Source organism: Gallinula chloropus (genome assembly GCF_964237585.1).
Source record: "Gallinula chloropus genome assembly, chromosome: 9".
NCBI lineage: Eukaryota > Metazoa > Chordata > Aves > Gruiformes > Rallidae > Gallinula > Gallinula chloropus.
In genome coordinates this window covers 16,860,988-16,882,762 of record NC_140094.1, presented here as the reverse complement: position 1 = coordinate 16,882,762, position 21,775 = coordinate 16,860,988, and the positions used below count along the sequence as shown (strand labels likewise).

At 45.7% G+C, this 21,775-nt stretch overlaps 1 protein-coding gene across 1 annotated transcript in view; it reads right to left on the bottom strand.

Annotated features, from left to right (window-relative positions):
* Window positions 1–21,775, bottom strand: part of LRRK1 (leucine rich repeat kinase 1) — a gene marked incomplete at its 5' end in the record, with an annotated part of 74,710 nt that overhangs the window by 15,824 nt on the left and 37,111 nt on the right. The window contains 13 exons of the mRNA XM_084267821.1: window positions 916–1,082; window positions 2,515–2,764; window positions 4,300–4,439; window positions 5,612–5,775; window positions 7,174–7,345; window positions 10,348–10,624; window positions 11,250–11,409; window positions 11,666–11,786; window positions 13,656–13,828; window positions 15,873–16,037; window positions 18,059–18,273; window positions 19,145–19,257; window positions 19,792–19,921. Coding sequence (XP_084123947.1) covers window positions 916–1,082; window positions 2,515–2,764; window positions 4,300–4,439; window positions 5,612–5,775; window positions 7,174–7,345; window positions 10,348–10,624; window positions 11,250–11,409; window positions 11,666–11,786; window positions 13,656–13,828; window positions 15,873–16,037; window positions 18,059–18,273; window positions 19,145–19,257; window positions 19,792–19,921 — 2,247 coding nt within the window. The remainder of the gene's footprint in view (window positions 1–915; window positions 1,083–2,514; window positions 2,765–4,299; window positions 4,440–5,611; window positions 5,776–7,173; window positions 7,346–10,347; window positions 10,625–11,249; window positions 11,410–11,665; window positions 11,787–13,655; window positions 13,829–15,872; window positions 16,038–18,058; window positions 18,274–19,144; window positions 19,258–19,791; window positions 19,922–21,775) is intronic.

The following is a 21,775-nucleotide window of genomic DNA, read 5'->3' as shown; positions in this document are numbered from 1 at the left end:
TACGTGAGCCACTAACAGGCACTGGCTACACGCAGGATGCACACGGCTGCCTCGGGAAGCAAGTGTTCCCTTGGTCCTCTAACACCAGCTGCAAGTGTGTCTGGCACACACTCTTCTCATGGATAAATTTGGAAAGCTCATGCTGTGCTCTTTACAGCAGGGACTCTCTGGGTGCAGGTCTCACACTGCAGCCCCTTTGGTGGAAGGAGTCTTCACCACCCTTTCTCAGGGACCCCTCAAAGGAACTGTCCTGCCACAGGACATCACCAGCAGGTCTGGTCATTCCAAAAGGACAGCAGCTGGCCTCCTCCACAGATCAGGAGCTCACTGCATCCTTCCCCAACAAAAAATGAGGGAAGTGAGGCACTTTCCCCTTTCCTTTGTCTGCAGACAGAGGCTCTGCTGGAAACCTGTGCTCGACAGCCAGCATGTGCAGCACGATAGCCTGTCCCTGCCTGGAGGAGCTGGCAGCCTGAGAAGGATTTCCAATTTGCTTTCTGTAGCTGCTGGCACAGATGGAGTAAAAGACTCATTCAGAGGTGGAGACCCACAAGTCCTTAGTGCAAACCCATACAAATCCACACTTTTCATTGCCAAATAGCTTGGGAACAGAAGATGAAATCTTGCTTCCCACCCCAATCAAGAGCTCTGCCTTGGCACCCTGTGAGTCCACCCATTGACCTGCAAGAGAGTAGTTTCCTGCAGTGCCAGTGACCTTCCTCACTACAAGCACTTTCATGAAGGACTCCTTAAGACACATCCTCCTCCTCCTCCTCCACAACAATTTCACTATATATTTCAAAGTGGTATTTAAAGAAGCGCTGCCAGCACTTCAGAGAGTGAAAGCTCTTTGGTCTTAGCTTGGGATCACTGGCTGCAAGAGACAATTCCCACCATGGATCCTGTGTACTGTACCTGCAGCTGAAGTGGGAGAACCCTTGCATTTCTTAATCTGAAATCTCTTCAGAGCCACCGGTTTTCCTTGGTATCGTGCCCGATATATAACAGTCCCACTTCCACCCTGGCCAAGAACGTTGTTTTCATTTTCACTGCATTCCAGTTTGCTATTTTCCAGGAACAGTCTGCCAAAAAGAGATTGGGGCTTTTTAATTAAAAGGGAAGTTTCAAAGACACTGTGAAAGGATATTTTTAATGTGGTTTCCATTTTCACAAATGCCTAATAGGTTCTTGTCTTATCTGCTGAGACGACTGGATCACCTAAACTATCTTGGTCACCTCAAATGCTGGCTCATGTACAACAGATTTCTTGCTATGAAAAATGACTCAGGCAAATAAGCAAAAGAAGGCTTTCTACTGTGGCAATTTATCCCACAAGAATCCAAAAGGTCTGGAAAGCACATAAGCTTCTTTTCCAAGCAGATGACACAGGTACAGATATTTGTACCATTTATCTGTATTAAGATTTTTTTTTTTTGCTTCATTTACCTCCTGTTCCTCTTTTCTCCACTGAGGCAGGACAGGATGTTTACGAACAGCCCCACACTCTGAAACCTGATTATTTAAATCAGCTTACTGTTCCCAGGCTGCAATTCATCATTTCCCCGCTCTTCCAGAGACTACTTCCACAGCTGTTCACACTTCAAACATCTCCGCTCGCCTCGCACCAGTCAAATAAATCTCTGGGAGATTGCACTACAAGGAGGGCTGTCGTGGGGTGTTTGCCCAGAACATCCTGCACAGTGACCCCAAGAAAGGAACAGGGGCCAGTGGGAGCACAGAATGCTTCGAGAGCAGCCAATAGGTCACAGTTTGGTCTGAAGGTCTTGTGGCTCTGCATTGCACATGGAAAGGTCTGAGAGAGTGTGAACAGGGCTCCTGTCATGCCTGCTGTCAGGAGGTCCCTTGCTCTATACACTAAATAATAAGGGGTATGAGACTGAACCCATCTGGGAATGCAGTTAAGCAGCTTAAAGATCTGGCAGTGCTGCTGTGGGTAAGGAAGAGCTGTTTCAGCTGTTCAGGGCTGCCACACCACCACAACATATCTAACAGCCCTCAGCCAAGCAGGAGCCTCCGCTCAGTGTGGATTCTCTAGTGGTGCCTATACAAATTCACTCACCTACAGACTTCTCAAAACCAAAGGTGATTTCAGTGCCAATCTTGTGATGCAGCAGCACTTCCTTGTGGTTTTGCCACATTAAAATCTCCTTTCTGGAATCCCAGAAAGACTCCAACTACAGAAAGCTCTGGCCAGAGTACTGGGCAATGCAGGACAGCTGCAGCTGTAAAAAGGGACTTTCACATGATACCACAGTGATCTCAAAGGACTCTCCAAAAGTGATGACTTGGGTCAGCACATGGTGACTGTCTAAGCAAGTGTGCTGACACCAGGAGTGCGGTTCAGGATGAATTGCCAGAGCAGAGATTGAGAGTGGATGGATTTGTTTCCTGTGGTCAGTGTGTTTCTCCAGCAGAGACAGCTTAGGAAAAAAAAATCCAACCAAATTAGACTGGTGTGCTGAAACTTAACCAAAGGCTATCAAATAACATTACCTGGCAGGGAAATCAGTCATGAACAGCTCTGGGACCAGCTCTTGGAGAGAAACAGGGATGTCAGGGTGGTTAGGACACGTGATGTAGTCCAGTTCGATGGCAGTCAGCACGCAGTCCTCCATGTTGAAGTACTGCGCGTCCTCTGCCTTCTCGCCACACTCGTTCGCCTCCGGCCTGGAAGCTGCACAGATGTGGCAGGGCACGTACTGCTCCATCAGCAGGGTGCCGTCGCTCTCGGTGGCGGTGAGCGCTTCAAAGCAAGCAGGCAAAGAGAACACAACATAACCCACACACACTGAGAAGGAACAACAGCTAACGCGTGCAGATGTCGCTACCTGGTTTTCACTGGCTGAAAAGAGCCACGTTCATGAGAGCAGCAGTTCATCCCAGTCTATTTGCTGGAATAAGACAGGAGCTTTTTGCAAATTACACAAAGATAGAAGGGAGAGTACTGAGGAGACAGGACTCTGCTGACACAACTAAACAGTTACTCTGCTCTGGTCACAGGTAACACACAGGCCTGCAAAGAAAATCACTCAGAAGCAGCAGAAATTAGAAGTATATGAATAAAGCCTTGGAGACACCCCCCCCCCGCCCCCCACTTGCTGATTGCCTCTGTGTGAGCTGCATTTGCTAAAAAGCATGACCGTGCAGTCGAAGGATGGCAGCTGTGGGGCTGCCCAGGAAGCCCAGCCACGTCTGCTTCGCAGCCTGCGAGCTGCCAGATGGCTTCAGATGGACAGCAGGCATGGGAACGGGAACAGGAACGCACTGGGAGGCACGGCACGCTGTGTGCTTCAGGCTCAGGTTGGGAGTAGGCACTCAGCAGTAGCACCCAAGATGGGAACACAGTCACTGTGGGCTCCTTCACAAGCAAGGCTGAGGGAAACGTGGATTCCACCAAGACTAAACCACTGGGAGGTTCCTGCCTCTCCCACTGAGTATAGAGGGATTTTGTGGCCACTGGCTCCATTAAATGCCTACAACTAGGCAGGGTGAATACAGGCCATTGCCTTTGAAGTCATGGCTCCTCCCAAGCTTCAGTGATCAACGTTATCATTATTTTAATCCAAAGGCAAATAAAATCTTCTCTTATCTCCATAACATGCAGAACATGAATATGTGAGAGTGCACAACTGTTTCCTCCAGAGAGCCTCCAATTAAGAGATTTTGGCACCGCTTTCTAGACCAGTGTGGGACTTTGTTTTGGTTTTAAACAAAGTGTATTGGGGTTGCAAACAGCCTGCTGGGTAACAGCAGGATCTGTGCTGATCAGAGGAAAAACAACTGCTGGAGTCAAGGAAGTTCCCTTGGCACAGAGTCCTTGGTATCGTATTCACCCATGCCTCTCACATCACAATCTTACAAATTATAGGGTGTTAGAAATGGTGGGCAAATGCTGATCCCAGCCAATATCAAAATGAGTTCTGCCATCAAGGGACATTGCCAAGTAGTTTGGGCCAAATCCTGTCCCTGCTATAAGCACTGAGTCCCTTGAAAGAGAAGAGTCTCTTGACCTCCTTCAAAAGCAGGTCCTGTTTGAACTGTTTCACCCATGCTTGCTCTGACTGATGGACTGAAAAGCACAACATCTAGACCAAGGTGTGCTGGCAAAGAACCTTGGTCCATCTGCAGGTTATCAGCTTTTCTCAAACTTTATTGGCTGGAGACCATCAGAGCCTGAGGGATCTTAACACACAGCATCGCGTGCCTGGAGAGCTCTGTCAAAGAACCTCCTGTTAGAAAGACATATTACTACACAGAAAATCACAGCAGTTCTCTTACCAGGGAACCACTGGTCTATCAAAGAGTTGACGTGATCTGTGATGAATGCCATTGCTGAAAAGTCTCTCATTTCTGACTGGCAGATGATTTTAATTCCACCACTTTTTTTCTTTTTCCAGTTGACATCAGAAGACTCAACGCTGTAAGAAAGCCAAAAGAAACCCGAGTTACATAATTACACCTAGTTGGTAAGTCATCAAAATAAAAAGCAATCTGGCTTTAAGGATGATTTTCAATTCAGGCTTCTCTGCAGATGACTTTCAGAAGAGAATTCTTGCATGGAAATGCCTCTTGCTCACAATGGGTAAAGGCTACAGAAGGTCAGACTCTGAGAAAACTCTGAACTAAGTCTGATGGAGAATTTTGACAGAAATGTCCATACAGACTGATAGAGCACTAGGAGTGTTAAAGATTGGGAAAAGAACTCCAGAGGCTTAATAATATTAATAATGATGGTGATGATAATGATAAAACCTTTAAAAAAATTTGAAAAAAATAATGGACATAAAAATTTCTGTGCAATTCCCACCAAGGGAAAAAAAGAAAAGCTTTACTACAAAGAGCTGAGTTCTCTAACTCCCTGGAGTACATGTGGAGATTAGACTATGAATACCATGCTGGTCCAGAATTAAGGATTCCAGCCTGTGATTTGCAATGTCTGAGTCAACACTTAGGCACAGACTCCCTAGATGAACTCAGGAAAGTCATGGTGCCCTTCTGGTCTCCAACCATGCAACACCACCTCCCTACCTTGCCAAGGACTGGAAGAGCAGATACTACAGAGATAAAAGTCTTTAAAGGACCAGCTACTCTCTGCATTTGGGAAAGAACATGGAGAGCAGATTTTCTCCAGGCTTGCAGCCTCCAGACACTCTGCCTGGAGCAGTTTAAACCAGTTGTCCATAGTCCCTGTTGCACGCAGTCTGACAGCAGACTCATCCATCTGGATTGCTGCCACACAGGGGTGAAGTTCTAGGTTTCTGTGGAAAACTTGTTGGAGTAAGAAAATCTTTGCATGTAAATGCATGACTTTACCCTGGCAAAGAGTTCTGCTCCAGGTATCTCTTTCTGTTTTCAGGCCTCTCTAAATCTGTGGCTGCAATACCTGATAACGTTGATACATCCCGAACTGCAGAACAATCAGTTATTCTGTGTTGCCATCGGGTGAGTTATGTCTATTAGATGAGCCTCCTCTTCTACTGATGAGTGAGCATATAGCATGAGTAAGGCCCATTCATCTCCATTCAGAAGGTGTGTTTCACACACTCTATTAGTCCCCTGTCAGGCATGCTGCATTCCGAACACAAATTACCTAAGATAGCCTCCATCAAAGGTAACGAACAGACCTTCCTGCCAGTAAACAGTGTGAGTCCTTTTGACTCGGAACGTGCTGCAGCGGTTCCTTTGGCTGCCTGTGAAGCTGTAGATGGTCACCTTTTTGCTTCTTGTCTTAGTGTTCTTCTTGTTTTCAAAAAGCTGAAACAAGCAGAAAAGCAGGAAAATACAATAAATTCCTGACATTTCTCATGAGGATGCTGTTTTAGTCGAGCAGTAAGGTGACTTCTTTTGGCCTGTACAAATGTTAATCATACCTTTTCCATTAAAAAGCCACTTGTGCTCATAAATTAATTTGCAATGGGATGAAAATACGCAGAGTGAAAGTTGCTTTTGCAGCAATGAGAATATTTTTCACACCATTCAGAAAGGAACAATTTCCTATCAGTCACCAGAAGTTAATTCTCTAACTGTGACATTTGTTATATAAATTCTGCATTTGGAAAAGTCTTACAAACCTAAAGAAGAGCTAAATGTTCTAGTGAATTATTAAGCCTGCCCTCAGCATGGAGAGTTAACTTTTCCACCTGTTTCAGTGGGAGGAAGATGGCTTTTCTCCAAGACACTTCAAACCAGCACTTAGAGCAAAATGTATTTTTGCTTTAAAACCAAAGACTCAATCTGCAGAACTCCACTGTACTCATGGCTCTAACGCCTAGGATCCTCTCCCTTCAGTGAGGGCTGGATGAGGTCCCTAGCAAAGGTGCTCTAGGGTTATGTAGTGCTTTGGGAGGACGGAAGCAAGGGGTTGCTGAGACATCCCACTTAAACAGGTAATGTTATCACATGGTTTGTAAAGCCTGGAACACAGAGGACCTTCCAAAAACAAGTACCGTGTTTTCCATGTTCTGTACATTAATGACAGAAGGGAGTTTAGATGGATAGCTGTTAAGAAGATATCAGAGTAGCACTAAACATATTTTTCAGGTATTTATTATGGGTTCCAGCAGGACTATGCTTTCAAATATAAGCTGCTGCAAAAATATGTCTGTAACAACATCAAAATTCCCTTAGCTTTCCGAGCCTTACAGGCACTACTTTACTGATATGCATACCACTTGCACTAACAGGGTGCCTGCTTGCACTCATCATCCCATTAAGGCAGCAGTCCTGTAATTTTCTTCTCATTTAAACCCACATGAGATTCAGATAGGTGACTCTGGTGGAGCTATTCCAGATCTCCACTGGCAAACGATGCAAGCAGAGCCTGGCCCAGCAGAACGGTCATGGACAAGAGCTGCAGGCAGAACTCCAATTACTTGTAATTGAAAGGCACTGGAAGTACTGAGACCTTCCAGGGAATGGTGTTACAAAGAGGCTGTGGAGAATGCAGGCGTCCTTCCCTAGTGCCAATTTGTTGTTCCAAACGACACCTACTGTGAAAACAGAGTCAGACTTTGATTGCAGCATCTCATCTTGCCCTCTTTACTCAAATGATGTTACTGAAGTCGGTGACTGAAGCAGCTGGATGGGAAGAGACACTTACACTGACCACTTCTAGCTGTCGTCTGCTGCTTACGCACACACACAGTAACCTACCTGGAGGTCCATCTCTGCCAGGCTAATTAACATTCGGGCTATGAATCTTTGCCAAAAGCCAACTGGGACAAAACTCATCTTGAAGACCCTTTGGACTGTGTTTGTGGTCTGGTGGCAGAGCCCGTGGATATCTAATGCTGGCTTGGTGGGAAGCAGATGAGGGAGGAGGTAGCTGAAACACATCAAATTCAACAGCTCAGATTTTAGCTACGGCTTCTAACAGTGAGTACATTGTTACTGGATAATAAGGCGACTCAGTCTCCAAAGAGATTTTTAATGGCACAGCCTACTGCATATAAAAAAGCTCTTAGACTAAAGGCACTGCAGCAATACATGGAGAAATTCATTTACACTATGGAAGCAAGCAGAGGCAAAACAGACATTACATAATTCAGCCAGGGCTGTTGAACAGGGCTAAAATTGATGTAATGAGCAGGACATTTGTGTAATTGCAAATTAAATGTATTAAAATATAAGAGTCATTAGAACAGCTGTGATGTTAGGACTCATTTCTTGGTATCTTTACTACTCTGCCCTGGTAGGAAGCGGGGAGTTGCAACTGTGCTCCTATGTGAAATGGAAGATAAACACAAAAACCAACCTATAGCGGCTCAGCTTCAGTAAGCCCTGAAGGTGGGAGTGGAGGTGTGATGGGGTGGTGGCAATGAGGCAGTTACCAGCTGCAGGGACTGGACTGAGCTGGCTCTCATCCCAGTCCCAGAATGACAGCATCTTCTGGGTCAGCATGGCAGGGTTTCCTGCTGCACTGTACCGCACCCCTGACAAACACCTAGAGCAAGAGCTCGCTTCGCCAGACAGATGCCAGCAAAGATATCACATATCTCTGCTCAGTCTCCTCCTGCAATCTGGTTATCGGGGTCTTTGCTCAAGTGTGGAGGAGACTCAGTGCCATCTGAGTCTGATGGGAGAGAAGTAACAGCTACGCTGGAGTAGAGGACCACAGAGTTTTCAAATTATTTTCAGACCTCCCAGTAAGCACAGAATATTAATTTGTCCTGATCTTTATTAACTGGGACGCTAAAAGCTTTTGGAAGACTGGAACTGTTTTGAAATCTATGAGCTCATGGTTTTCTATACCTGCCAATAAGTCTCATGACAGTGATACTCTTCTGTACCAAATACATTTGAAGATGCCTATATGATCAAAAAAATCTTACTTGCTTATAAGAAGAAACACTGCTGGTTTATCAGTGCTGAGCCTGAGAGAAATGTGTCAGCATCTGGGGCTCATCACTGATGGGCATAACGACAGCAACGAGGCAAATGGCCAAGGGACATGGCCAAAAGAACAGTGGCAGGACTAAACACAGAATCAGAACTAATACTGGGTTCAAATCCAATGCTTTAAGCTTATCACGTTTTCTCTCTAAGCAGCTGCAGTATTCTGCAAAACCTGAAGTATCATCTCAGAAAACCCAGCCATCACTAGACAACAGCTCTCCCCATATGTCACAGTCCATAACATCTGATGACATTTTACACGATCGAATGATCCGTCTTGTGAAACATCTTTGGAATGTAAAACTGATAAAAATTTCTCTTCACTTGTAAATTATGGTAAGATGGGTCATATTTTCAACCTTGTTTTAACATGCAGAACAAAGCTAAATTACATGCACTTTGGGCAGAATAGTGGAGCACATCAAACTGAGGGTTCTTGCTCCGTAACGGTAGCGAACGCATTGTGTGACAGCCAATAGATTTTCCTCAGCACATCCAAGAAAGGGTCTAGGAGTCTAAGAAGGCCAGTGAGGCCCTTCTGCACCACAACTACATAGTGGATTATAATACAGATGGTGATTCGATGCTCTTGAACAACAGCCAATGCAAATTTTGAAAATATGTGAAACATGCCCCCATCCACCCTTTCAGAACAGAAACTGGCAGCTGCTTTCTCTACTGACTGCACAGAAACCCTATCTGGCATTCTAGACAATAACTGCAGAAGCACAGTAACAAATAACTGCTCTGTGTCTGGCTAGTACATTAAATTAATCCAACCTGCTACAGCTACAGTCCATCAGTGGGAAGAATATTCTGCTAATGTGGCTTGGATCGCTCTAAAAAAGATTGGGCAGGCCATGAAAAAGCAGTTTCCTTGTTCCCGAGGCACAGACAATGTAATTGCCTTGGAGAAAAATGGCAGATAGTGACAAGGAGTCCAAAAGGCATTTTGGACTAAGCAGAAACATTGCTGCTTTATCTGTGTTAAGCCTGAGAAAATTTGTTGGCATCCGGGACTGGATAAGTGACAGGCATAATGACAGCACGGAGAATGCTGCACTTGTGCTGGCATTCAGAGCTCCCCAGAGGCTCAGGGCGATGCAGCCGCGCTGTCCTGGAAGGGCAAGGAAGTGAAATGCAAATGCCACATCAGAAGTGCAATACAACCATGGTTTCACCGTTAATGCAACAACGGGGCTGTCGCCAAGCAGATGGGAGAGAGAAAAATAGCAGGGAACTCTGCCCAGCGGACAAGAGATCGGGGGTGAAGGGGGAGGAAGGCTCATTAACATTTAAAGAGAATGAGGTTTCCTAGACTATTTTGAGAAAAAACTATTGATCAACACCTACTGAGGCTAAAAACGATGAAAATCACATTGCTACTGAAGCTACACATTCCTGATTTCACTAGAAATAAAATTCTACTACTTTTCAGGGCTGGTATAGTTATTGATTACCCACAGTTTTCTGCCATGCTCTGGAGTGAGGATCTTTCTCTGGGAACAGATGACTCCAGCCCATCTATATTTCAAGGCCCGGCAGCCACGAGCTTCACATCCTCTCTCAGCTGCAGCTGCGCCGGCTGAGCGCTTACAGCTTCCACCTGCTCATCGCCACATCCCTGGCCGTGTCACTGCCTCTCCACGCTGGTGGCTGAGCCTGTCACCAGCCTCAATGCACTGAGTGGACAAAGACTTGCTTTGGCAAGGGTTCAAACTACACTTGTTTGGACCAAAGGGCGCTCACGCCAGGAAATACAGCCCAAACGGATGGGTGCCTTACATTAAGCTGCTTAACACACTCAAATATTTTCTCACAGCAGAATCCTTGTCAAGACGACCGCTTGTGGTGACAAAGCCTGTTAATATCCGCTGATTAAATGGCTATTTTTTCTCCAGCCTGGTTGAGCCTCTCTTATTATCAATATACCTGTTGTTGGCCACAGGCAATGCAATTTCAAACTTGGCCAAGAACTGGAAGTACTGCTCTTCGGTTTGCTCAGTGAAGCCCGTCCCAACCAGCAGCATCCTGAGATCCTCTGCTCTGATGACTCCATTCTTAGCTACAGACTTGGAGCTCTTGATGTTGAAAATCCTCTGTAGACACTCTGAGAGCCAGACAGGGTCAAGGAAGTAGAGGTTTCTCAGGCCGTGGCTTGTGTCTGGGAAGTGCAGTAGTGTACCCGTCTCTATGAGAAAATTAATTGCTGCAAAGACATAAAGAATCGTAGACCAGCATTAGGAAGCCCCAGTGCAGATGAATAAGACTGTGAGACAGTCTGTGCAGATTTTGCATACCAGGTAGAGTCAGCACTCACATTTAGCTGAGGAGTGCTGCTATCTGGTGCTCCACCCATAAAACCCACAGCTCACCACCTTACAGTCAGAATCACAGAGCGTTAGGAGTTGGAAGGGACCTTGAAAGCTCATCTAGTCCAACCCCCCTGCCAGAGCAGGATCACCCAGACTAAATCACACAGGAACGCATCCAGGCGGGTGAAACTCCACAACTTCTCTGGGCAGCCTGTTCCAGTGCTCAAAGTCAGTATTTGTGTCCCCATCATACCTCCCCTCTGCCCTCCTCCTGCCATCCTCACTGGCTCCTGCAGTCTGAGGTCTCTGTAGAGATGACAGCCTTGAAATTGTGACAAGCCTTTATAACTTACCAATTTCCAAAGTGACCTCTTCACAGGAGTAGAGCACTCTCTAACTGTTTTTTTGCTCAGCAATTATCAGGTGCACTTCCCCTCCCCCCATTTTTGTTATTCACGGAATACTTCAATTGGACACACACATCAACTTCTGAAAAACCACTGGGCTACTCCGACCTACCAGTTTGCAAGTCTTCATAGTCTTTGATATCATTTCCAGGCGTTTGCTCAATGATCAGTTCTATCTGTCTGTCTGTTAAATACTGTACATCATCATTCTGACTTCTTCTGTGCTGTTCTGCAAGGACGGCTTCTTGAAGACTAAGGTAACTCCTTGGTATCTGCAAGCCACACAGGAAAAAGAGCAGGATCAATGTCAGACCATGAATGCTCTGCTGGAGATGACCTGGCCAAGTCATCTCCCATTTACAGGGATCTTACAGTCCTGTCTTTTCTCAAACCCAATAGCCATCTTACATACTTCACATGCCTTCCACATGAACAATGACTCCTGAAGTTCACCTCCCAGTCCAAAACCAAGCCCCCACAACAATCTCCCCTCTGTAAAAGGTCACAACTGGAAAGCACAGTTCTCACCAATCTCCCTGCAAGTTTCTGTGAGCAAATTGAGCTGCCAATGTCCTTCATGTTGCAAGTGACATGAAAAATCAGCTGCCGGAGTCCATCGAGGCCTTCCAGAGTCTTACACGAGAGCTCACTGCAAAAGCCACGCAAGGGTGAAGATTATCAAACCTTATCAGCACACTGGCTTCCTTTCCAGGCTCACTTTCCCTTATCAATGACTTTAAATTTCCTGTGTCAGATGAATGGGAGGAAAGCTCTGAGTGAGCATTTTCAGCCTTGGAGAAAACCACAAAGAAGCCTGGCAAAGTATACACTAGGCCAACCTCTGCTCTCCCTGCTTCATTCCCTGTGCACTGTGATGTCTGGGGACTTCCCTGGCAGACTGACCAAAGCCATCACCCTCTTCCCCTTCAGCACTGCATGCATCCTGGAAGGGCTGCAGGAAGGAGGAAGACATTCTGGCCTGGTAATCGCTGGAGACGTGTCCGGTTCTCCCCAGCTCAGATCAAAGAGGCGCGATGATGACTACCAGACACCTTTTCCCACTCTCATTCCGGCCCTTGCTCGGCTGGATCCTGTGATCTGGGAATTGATGCTTAGATCCTAAAAGCTGGCCTTCATCATCTCTTTAACAGCTAAAAACCTGCTCCCTCCAGCCCCTACTATTTTTGGTCATGGGCTGGATAAGAACTGTACTCTTCCACTTTCCCCAACAAAAGGTCTTTCTAACTGATCCTACACATGTTCCCATGGCAGAAAGAAAATCCTTTCCTAAAGCTTTGTCTTTGGCACTGGGAAGCACACGCTCACTGGGATGCTGGAGGGCCAGCCAGGCTCACCCACAGAACTCACACTCCTCACCCCTTCTGGCTGCCTGGAGTGCTGGTCGGAGGAGCCCCATCCACATGGATGATGGGGTGGGAAGGAGAGGTGGGGAGGCAGGAGGTAGGAAATCAGGCACAACTCTGGCTATTGCAGGGTGTGTGGCAGGATGAAAGGAAGTCCCGTTGAGAAAGAATAACTGAGATCATTAGGATGCTCTGTGGTGTTGGAAAAAGAGGACTGAGGAGACAGAACCACAAAGCTCTTTCGTTCTCACTATGGGTCTCTGGGTCCCTGACACTCCTGCTAACGGGAAAACACCAGCTGGGATGCCCCGCACAGCGCTTGCGTCTGCAGAACAGTGTGGGAGGTCTCCTGCTGACTTTGCCAGGCAGCAGATGCAAAAGGGACATCACAGCACCCTTCTCTACTTGCCAGCCACCACCTGCTCTTGCCCCAGGCATTGGCAATTTCACACTGTTGGGTGCCAGCCTGCTGCATCCACGCTTCCCCTGTGCTGTGCACTCCCTTGGCTGACAGACCTGCTTCTTCCCCAGCTGGAGAAGACTCCTCTCCCCCAGGGCATTCTCCATCAGGGGAAGGCAGGGAGCAGCGTCAGACGCCATGGCCTGCCTGACACTGATCTTCCAGACAGCACCACCCCTTCATTGTCACACTGGGAGAACTCAAATGGCCCAGGTTTGGGCTGCCGGGGTCTCTCAGGGCTGAATCACTCCTTGCTCTGCCAAGGCTGCCACGTGAGCTGCGTTCTCATGTCAGGTAGCAAGAGGCTCCCACACAACACACCCTGCGGCACCCACCATGTAACAGTCACGCTCTCAAGATCTGCAGCACTAATTATTCAATCTGTGCCTTCTCTCCTTGCTATTAGTAAACTAATAAACCATTTAATGGTGAGAAAGCTGAGTGGAGCAGGAGCACTGAAACAGGCTGGCCAAGGCTGTGACTTTGGAGCTTCTGGCTCTCAGCCCATGATCAGACCCTAAGCAACACCGAACGTCTCTCTGATCTTCCTCCATTATGTCAGTCAAAAATAGATGAAATTCAATGCTGACAAGTCTTGAGATCAGTCCCGTTGCCAAGGAGACCAAGTATTACAAAATTGTTTAAAGTGACATAAAATAGAGCGACTGAGCTTCAGAAAGGCACAAGTACTTACTGCAGGTGCTTGAATGTGATATCTGGGAAGCCAGTTGCCCTGGATCCAGAGGGAGACCGACAGAGAGCCAGGACGTATGCCCTCAGCGTTGCTATCCTCTCAACGCGGAATTTAGTTTCAATTAAATCAAGGTGTGTTCCTACCACTAACACCACTGAATTGGGAGCTTTGGCCTGTAAGAGAAAAACACCAGCGATGACCTCACCCAGATTACGTCGTGGTAAATTCAGTGAGGGCATGAGAAAAGTATAAATATTGAAGAGGGGATGGACATGTACATTAATCAAATGGAATATATATGAAACGGAGGCAACCGTTGTGGCAGCTTGACAACAGCAACAAGGGATCTGAGTATTCCGGAAGTTCTCCTGCAGAACATGGCTCAATCATCTGCTGCTACTGGAGAGCAGGAAACTGCCAGTTTGGGTTTGTCACATCACGGCTTAATGTAAAGGGAGTTGCCTTCTGGTATTAAGTTGCTACGAGTCAGCTAAATGATGGGAACCATGTCCACCCAGACAAAGGAAAAGAAGTTAGCTTAACCTTTGCTAGAAGAGCTAAGTGTGATATCCTGAAAATGGCTAGGTACCTCCACAATGGATACCTGGGGAAGTTATGCAAACTGTTTCACTGGACGTATATGGAGAAGTGAGAGACACTCTTAGAAATGTCTAAACCTACTTAACCCTGCAGCAGTGTATGGAGATTAGATGAGCTGTGGTTTCTTTCTCCATGGTTCTGTTACAGGACTGGAATGTATCCAGATTTCAGGAACTCACCACCAGAGGGAATGGGATTGCACAGCCTCAACACTGAATCAGCCTACCGACCCAAATGTCTTGGACCACAGAGGAAAACTCAGATGCAGAAAGATGTGCTTCTGCACAGTCAGCCTGTTTGTCTCTTCTGATGCCCACTGAAATCTCCCAACCTGACTGACACCAAACCCGAGCGCTGTGCAGACACGGGCACGATCGCTGTTCCAGGTCAGACCGAAGGGCTCTCTTGGCCCACTGTTCTGCCTGGAGGCTAATGAGGAGTAGAGACATGGGGTAGGCATATAGAAATCTGCCCTGCTGTGTTCTCCCAGTATCCAGCAGCCCACAGCTCACCAACTTCCTGAGCATGAGATGGCACCTCTACATAAATAGCACTTGATAGATTTTTTTCTTCCACCAGTCTCTTTTTTCAACTTCTGACACCCACAGCACACTGCAGTTCCCACAAATTCCACAGCTGAGCTATCTACTTCCTCTGGGTTATTTCAAAGCTACGATCTCATTATTTCATTTGGTCTCCCCTAATTCTTCTACTGTAAAAGATCATGGACAAAGACTCCCCTGTGGTTTCCTCCTTACCCCTGGTAAGTCTACATGCAGCCCTCATTTGCTTCTTTCCCAAGCTGCTGAAGCTTAATTTGTCTAATTGCTGTGCACTCAGAGAGTTTCCATACTTTTAACCATCATGTTCATCTTTCTCTGTATCTTTTCTGATGCCACTGTGTGCTTGCTGGGATGGTATTAAGGACACAGGCATGTCATACGTTTCTGAAATACCATAATTATGCTTTGGGCTTTTTTACCTAGTTTGTGGGTCTGATGGCTGCTGACCATTAAACAAATATTTTTCTAACATCAAGATGTTTCTTTTTAGAGAGGCACTAGCTCACAGCCCATTTTTGTGTACCTAATGTTAAGACAGATATCAAATAATAAACATGTACAAAATATTATGAACACGGTATTATAAAAATCAATTGACACCAAGGAATTCACTGCAGCTCTGTGTCTCAGCTGAGAGTTGCTGGGAGATACTCTTTAGCTTACCTGAAACTAAAGTGTTAAAAATATAACCCCATAATACATGTCTAACCCACATGAGAAATAAAATGCTTCAAACCCCCCTCGGAGCACAGTGTGGTCAAACACTAATTCCAAAATAAGTATGTTCAGCCTTACTTAGCCAGGGTTTATAAATCAGCTTTTGTTTCATTCTCTGATGTGTGTGAGGGAGAACAAAGCTAAATGATAAATTTAAACCATTAAATATAGCGATACGCCTACAGCGTAATGGAAAATTAATTCCAAAAGCCATGCAAAATTCATAGCTTGCAGAGTTCTTAAAAGCAGACCAAAAAGAATCTGTAATATCACATATCTGCTTGCTGAGCTCCTACTCGATAAATAGATTCCCCAGAGTCCACCAGTGACTTCTTACCTCAATGTTCAGCAACCAGAACTGTAAGTTTGCCACAGCCTCTTCCCCCAGTGCCAAGTTCCATACCACGATGTACAATGCTTTGTCTGTGAAGAAACACTGATTGACTGTAGACATGCTTGCTGGGCCTCCGATATCCCAGACATTGAACTCCACTGAATCAACCTACTTAGACAAAGAGAAGTGTTCAAATCAAACGGTTGCAGTAAATCACAGGGAGATAATAGCTGAAGTATAAACCTACGCCTGCATAATGTATGACACAAGAAGGGTTTCAATGTCCTAATTGTGCCTCCAGGAAAGAAAAATCAACAAGCAATTGTTAAGCATGGCTACCACTTCCCCACAGGAAATCAAGACTAATTACTTGCTGCTAAAACGATAGAGGTGCCCTTGATGCTGGTAAATCTCCAGTTAATGCTGTGGATTCTCCAGTACAAACAAGGGTCTCATTCTGAGCCCTGTATTTTACTGCATCTTGAATAAAAACCGTTTCATCCTTGTCTGTGCCACAGTCGACAGGCCCATTGAAGCTACTTATCTGCCACTGCTATGGGGAACAGGAAACCCCCTGCTGAAATCACTTCCACTGAGCTCAGTCCTAACCAAGCAAAAGAGAATATAGATGCTCAGAAGATGGGAAACTTCTCAAGCCTTTCATCAACACCTCCTGCACATTGCTTAGAAGCCTCTGACGTGTGTGTGTCACACCACAGATGGGCCAGGATTACAGCCACTGTAAATCAGACTCTGTTTTTGGGGGGGATGTGTGAATGGAGGCTTCTCTAGCTCTCAGTCTCTTCCCAGTAGCTCAGCATCCGTTCCTTCGTGCAGCCCCCCAACAGTACTAAGAGGGAGTGTGGCTCTCTGCTTGAATGGTATTCAGGCTCCCATTTGCAGCAGGGAGCAGCTATGTACCTTGGAGGCTCTGTCCCTAAATCACCTGCCTGTGACTGAGCAGGAAACCAAACGGTGCTCTAGCCACTGTCCTCAGGGCATCATGTAGCACTGAGTGGGCTCTGTTTCCTGGTCCAGGTCCAAGTGCTGACTGATCCCACATGAGAAATTATCCCATGAGATTTCAGCAAGGAACTAAGTAGGGCTCTGATCTCCTAGCACAGTCCCCGTTTGAATTCTCCCAGAAACAGCTGGAAGAACTTCTATATTGTTTAAACCAAGCCCTAGCTAGCACCAGGTCTGCTTTGTTTATCCAAAAGCCCTTCAGCTGCGGGTACTTGTATGGAGACACAGAGTCTCAGAGGTGGGACAAAAGCCCATTCTGCATCTGAATCCCACCTCAGGTCTCTGATGCTGTCTAGGTTTTTGTTTTATCCAGAAGCTCTTCAACACAAAATGCACAAATCCCTTCTCCCACCAAAGTCTTGGGCTTGGTTGGGCTACGCCTGCTCTTTCTCTGTCTGTCTCTGGCCTGGCACTTTGCTGCAGAATAGCTGAACTCAGCAGGCTCCTCCACCCTTTCCAAAACAGTCTGGTGGCCACAGCTTCCACCCGGGAAGGGGGAGCCATGCATTTGCATACCCCCAGCTCTGACAAGACCTCAGGACCAAATCTGCATCCCCTAATCTCTGTGTTGCTATGCAGGCGGTGGACAGGGCCACCTACAAATGCTTAAATAAATTCAGTGCTGTCCAAATGAGTTCAGGATGGGCTGACACGCTCCATGAATAAGCCATCTGAGAGTTGGGTGTTTAAGGTATGCCTTATACCCATCCCTCAATCATACCAGAGGTCAGACATCCTACCTCCCACCCACCTTCCCCACACAGGACAGTTCTAATATCAAGGGAGTCCAGCTTTAGGTGCTGATGCCCCATTTTCTGGCCTCAAATGAAAGGACAATCTGCTTTAGAGAAGCTGATTTAAACCATTCTCTCAGAATCAGTGCCCAAAAACCACCCGAGCTGGGAAAGCCAGAATTCAGGCGTCCGTCTACGCATGGCTCACTCTCTTTAGAATACAAAGTTGATTGCTCAGGAAAAGAGAACTGTCCCCGATTCCCAACTGGAAATGAAGCAGAAATTGTGATGGGTCTAAAAACCACATCACTTGTGAGGTCAGATAATGGAAACTGCACCTTGTAAAAGGGCAGGCAGCATCAGCCCAAAAGGGACACTGCAGGGCTCAGACATCTCCCTGGGGCTAAGGGATCTTTGATAGTTTTGCACCTTTGCCTTGTGTCCCACTGGCTTGGGGAGCTCCCACTTTGTTGTACGGATGGTGGCATCGCTGTGCATCATCTGAGGGACTTTCCCTGTCTGCAGGATCTCAATCAGCGTTGACTTTCCCTGTCGTGGAGGACCGATGATGATCATCTTCATTAGCTTACACTTCTCTGCTTTGCGTAGCTGCGCTCTTAAGTATGCCAGCACCGTTTTAGGGCCTACAGGAGGGGGGAAATGAAGAGGTTTTACCCACAGTTAGCAGCTCCAAGCGTACATATGTCCAGCAGGACTGCACAAAACCTACTGCTGCTGCTACATCAGCTGAATTAATATCTTCCCTGCAGCTTCGCTGTGGGCTGAGACAACCCAGAGAATAAACAAAGAAATCTCTAGTGGACAAACCTGAGACAGAGACCCCAGAAAAAGGTCACTGCACTGAGACTCCACAATGGAGCACTGTAAAGAAGAAACAAATGCTGTGGCTCGTACACTTCAGAAGCTCAAAGGAAACATAAAATACTAATTTAGTATTGGAAAATACTCAGTTTTTCCTTCTACTTTTATGTTTCCAGTTAAAATTAGATTTAGGCTTCAATAGTGCACTGGAGAAGGAATAATTCCTAATAACTTCGTTCCCACAGGATTTTCTTATTAAAACACACAAAAAAGAAGACAGCATTGTAATAGATCCAAACCCCTGGCAGCTTACAATAAAGTCACTTCAATGTGACTGTGACTGCTGATCCTAAACATTGGAGTCTTTAGAAAGACCATCTCAATACCCTAAAATATACACATTTGGAAAGCAAGCCATGGAATTCACCCAGCATGCATACTGCAAATGAAATATTGTGTTTGTAAGTCACCATTTTAAGATGTGATCTCTCTTAAACTGAACCTACAGCCAGGGCTTAGCACCAATTATCAAGCTTGGAAACACACATGGGAGGTTTCCGTATGCAATTCCAGTTAACTGCACCAAAGGTTTGGGCACACACTGTCTGTGTTCCTGTTCAGGACCACTAAAAGGAAGTGATTTTCATGATACCTTCAGTCAATTTAATAAAGAACACACAGGATCAGCCTTACCCTCTTTTCTGATCTCTGCAGGAATGTTACTGATATTTAGTTCCTCGATATCCAGCTGCCAGAGATTAGCCAGCTGTCCAAGTTCTGGAGGAAGCTCTCGGATACCAGGGTTACTGTACAAAAACAAATAAATCTACCAACAACCAGGCTTTGTGTGTAAGTAGCTGCTCTCACAGACTCTCAGATTACACTATTCTCTCCTTGCAGAAATCTTCCATTAACTTTTTAATAAGACTACTCAGCACTTTAATAGTAATTTCCATCCTAAAAGTGATGTATAACCTCAATTTATCCTCTGGGGCAGACAAGTGTAATCATCTTTACTGGATAGTTGAGGAAATAAAGGCAAAAATGATGAGTTATTGACTCGAACGCTATAGAAGCTGACAGCAAAATGCCAGAATGAACTAGAGGCACATTATATTACCAGGCCTGTGTTCAAAGCATTAGATCATCTTCCCTAATTCAAAAGGCTGGCCTCCTCCTTATCTAAAGCAAATGATGGGCACAGTTCTAAGGAGGGGCTGGCACTTTCCCACTTTTTGACTTCAAAAGCACTGGACATCTGGGGTGGGGCTCCACAGAAGACTGGTCACTAGAGCAACATGGAAATAATACTTCACAGCTTTTCCAGGACATGAACTTACTTTCCTAAATAAAGTTCTGTTAAACCTTTCAGAAGGCAAACGGACTGTGGGACAGAGTCCAGCTGATTGTCGTTCAGATAAAGGACTTCCAGAGAATCACTCAGAAATGCTGGAAACTCCAAAAAAGGACCTGGAACAAGACAAGAAACAAATTGCACCTTTAAAACATAACAGGCAGCAAGGCTCTGAACTAAAAGCCTTCACCTTAACTCTGTAGGCAGGACATGAGGTCATGTTCCTTGGCAGGAGCTACCGTGAAGCAACAGCAGAAGAGCGAACAGCCTTCAATGGCCATCAAACATCAGTGCTCACACCTCGGAGTTTTAAAATCATGGCAATGCATGTGTTTGCAAGTGATAGTAATCCAGGACTCCTGGGGTGATGAGGGAGGAACTCCAGGCCTATCAAGATGACTATACGTCACAGGACAGGTGACATTCTATTTCTTGCTGTCCAACCTTGTGAACTGCCCCTGTTCCTGGCAGGGAAAGGGCACCAGTGGTTTGCAACATGTTTTTTCCATGTTGCTTGAGAAAAGCAAGAAGCCAACTAAGAATTTACGTTCATAGCCCCACGTTACACCCCGCAGCAATTTATGGTGAATCAAAGTCAATAACAACAGAGAAGAAAATCAGTCTGCAGCTGATGACTGCTAACCTATGTTGCCTCTAAAACACCACTTGCATTTCCCCCTCTATCCTGTTTTAGACTTCAGGGTCTCAGGGTACTTCAGACTTCCTACATGTCTGAGCAGCAACTAGCATATTTTGGGAGCAACCCAAGCAATAATAGTAACAACTACATGGCTGAGTTGCTGCTGCTGCTGGAGAAGTTCAAACAAAGGGAAATTCAGCTGGTTCCAAAGAGCATAATTTTGCTCCACAAATTACTCCCGGGATAGCAGCATGAAAAGCTGCCATGAATTGTGTTGCTGTCTTAAGAGTGTCACATGCATCTACCAAGAAGCATCTTGAAGTCAAGGAAAACTAGGCCACACAGAGACAAGAAGATTCTGAGTTGCTGATTAGGAAAGTACAACCAGCACCATCTGCTGCCTCCATGGGCCACAAAAACAACTCTCTGAGATGTGAGACAGACCCTTCCTCAAGGTTAGGACAGTTGAGCTTCCACCAAGATGTTCTTCCCTTACAGAGAATACTTGAGGAACTGTAACTAGACTTACTTAGCTGAAAAAGGAAAGAGAAAAAAAAAAAAAAGAAAATGGAAGAGGTTTTCTCAGGAGAAAATTCCCTGGTTCTAATATTAACAGCATTTCAAGCCCGAGCTGTGATCAGAAAAGATAGAGCCCCACTGTCTGCAGGGGTATTTTATATACGTGACAGGACTGTCTGGTGTGGGCAGGGTGTCACAGTCCTCCTTTGAGTTTTCAAATAAAAAATCATCTTTTGGATTATTTTAGGAGAACAGCAAGCTTATTCATGGATTCAATTCACTTCCTTTCTGGCTCATCGCTGGACTTAAACTTTTCATTGTTCCTCTTCAGTGTGCACCTAAGCCCAGACAGATTTAGTCCCTCTTGGACACGTAGGAGCAAACACCTGAAATAGTAGCAATATTCTTAATTCACCAAAGAGTCCCAAGGCGGAAAGGAGTGTACTATATTGGAAGCAAGCTCGAGGTGTTTATGAATTCTAATTATTTATTCATGAGTTATTTATGATTTCTCTGGCTTGAGCTCAAATTTTCTTTTAAAGAACTGTAGGAAAAATAAAACAAATCCCATCTTGAAAATATATTTTTGGTTGAGTAAACGCTAGCAACACCACATGCGTGTGCAAGAAGTTATTCTGAGGTTTATCAATCAAGTATAGTGAGCACCCATAAATGATTCGCTTTAAATAATCTAGACTTAAGTAAATAGAGTTGCTGGTAAAAATCATATGAAAACCTGCCCCCCACCTTGCTAGGAGCCTCCTGCGAGAAGCTGATGTACTCCAGCTTCTGTTTTCTCATGATGTTCTTT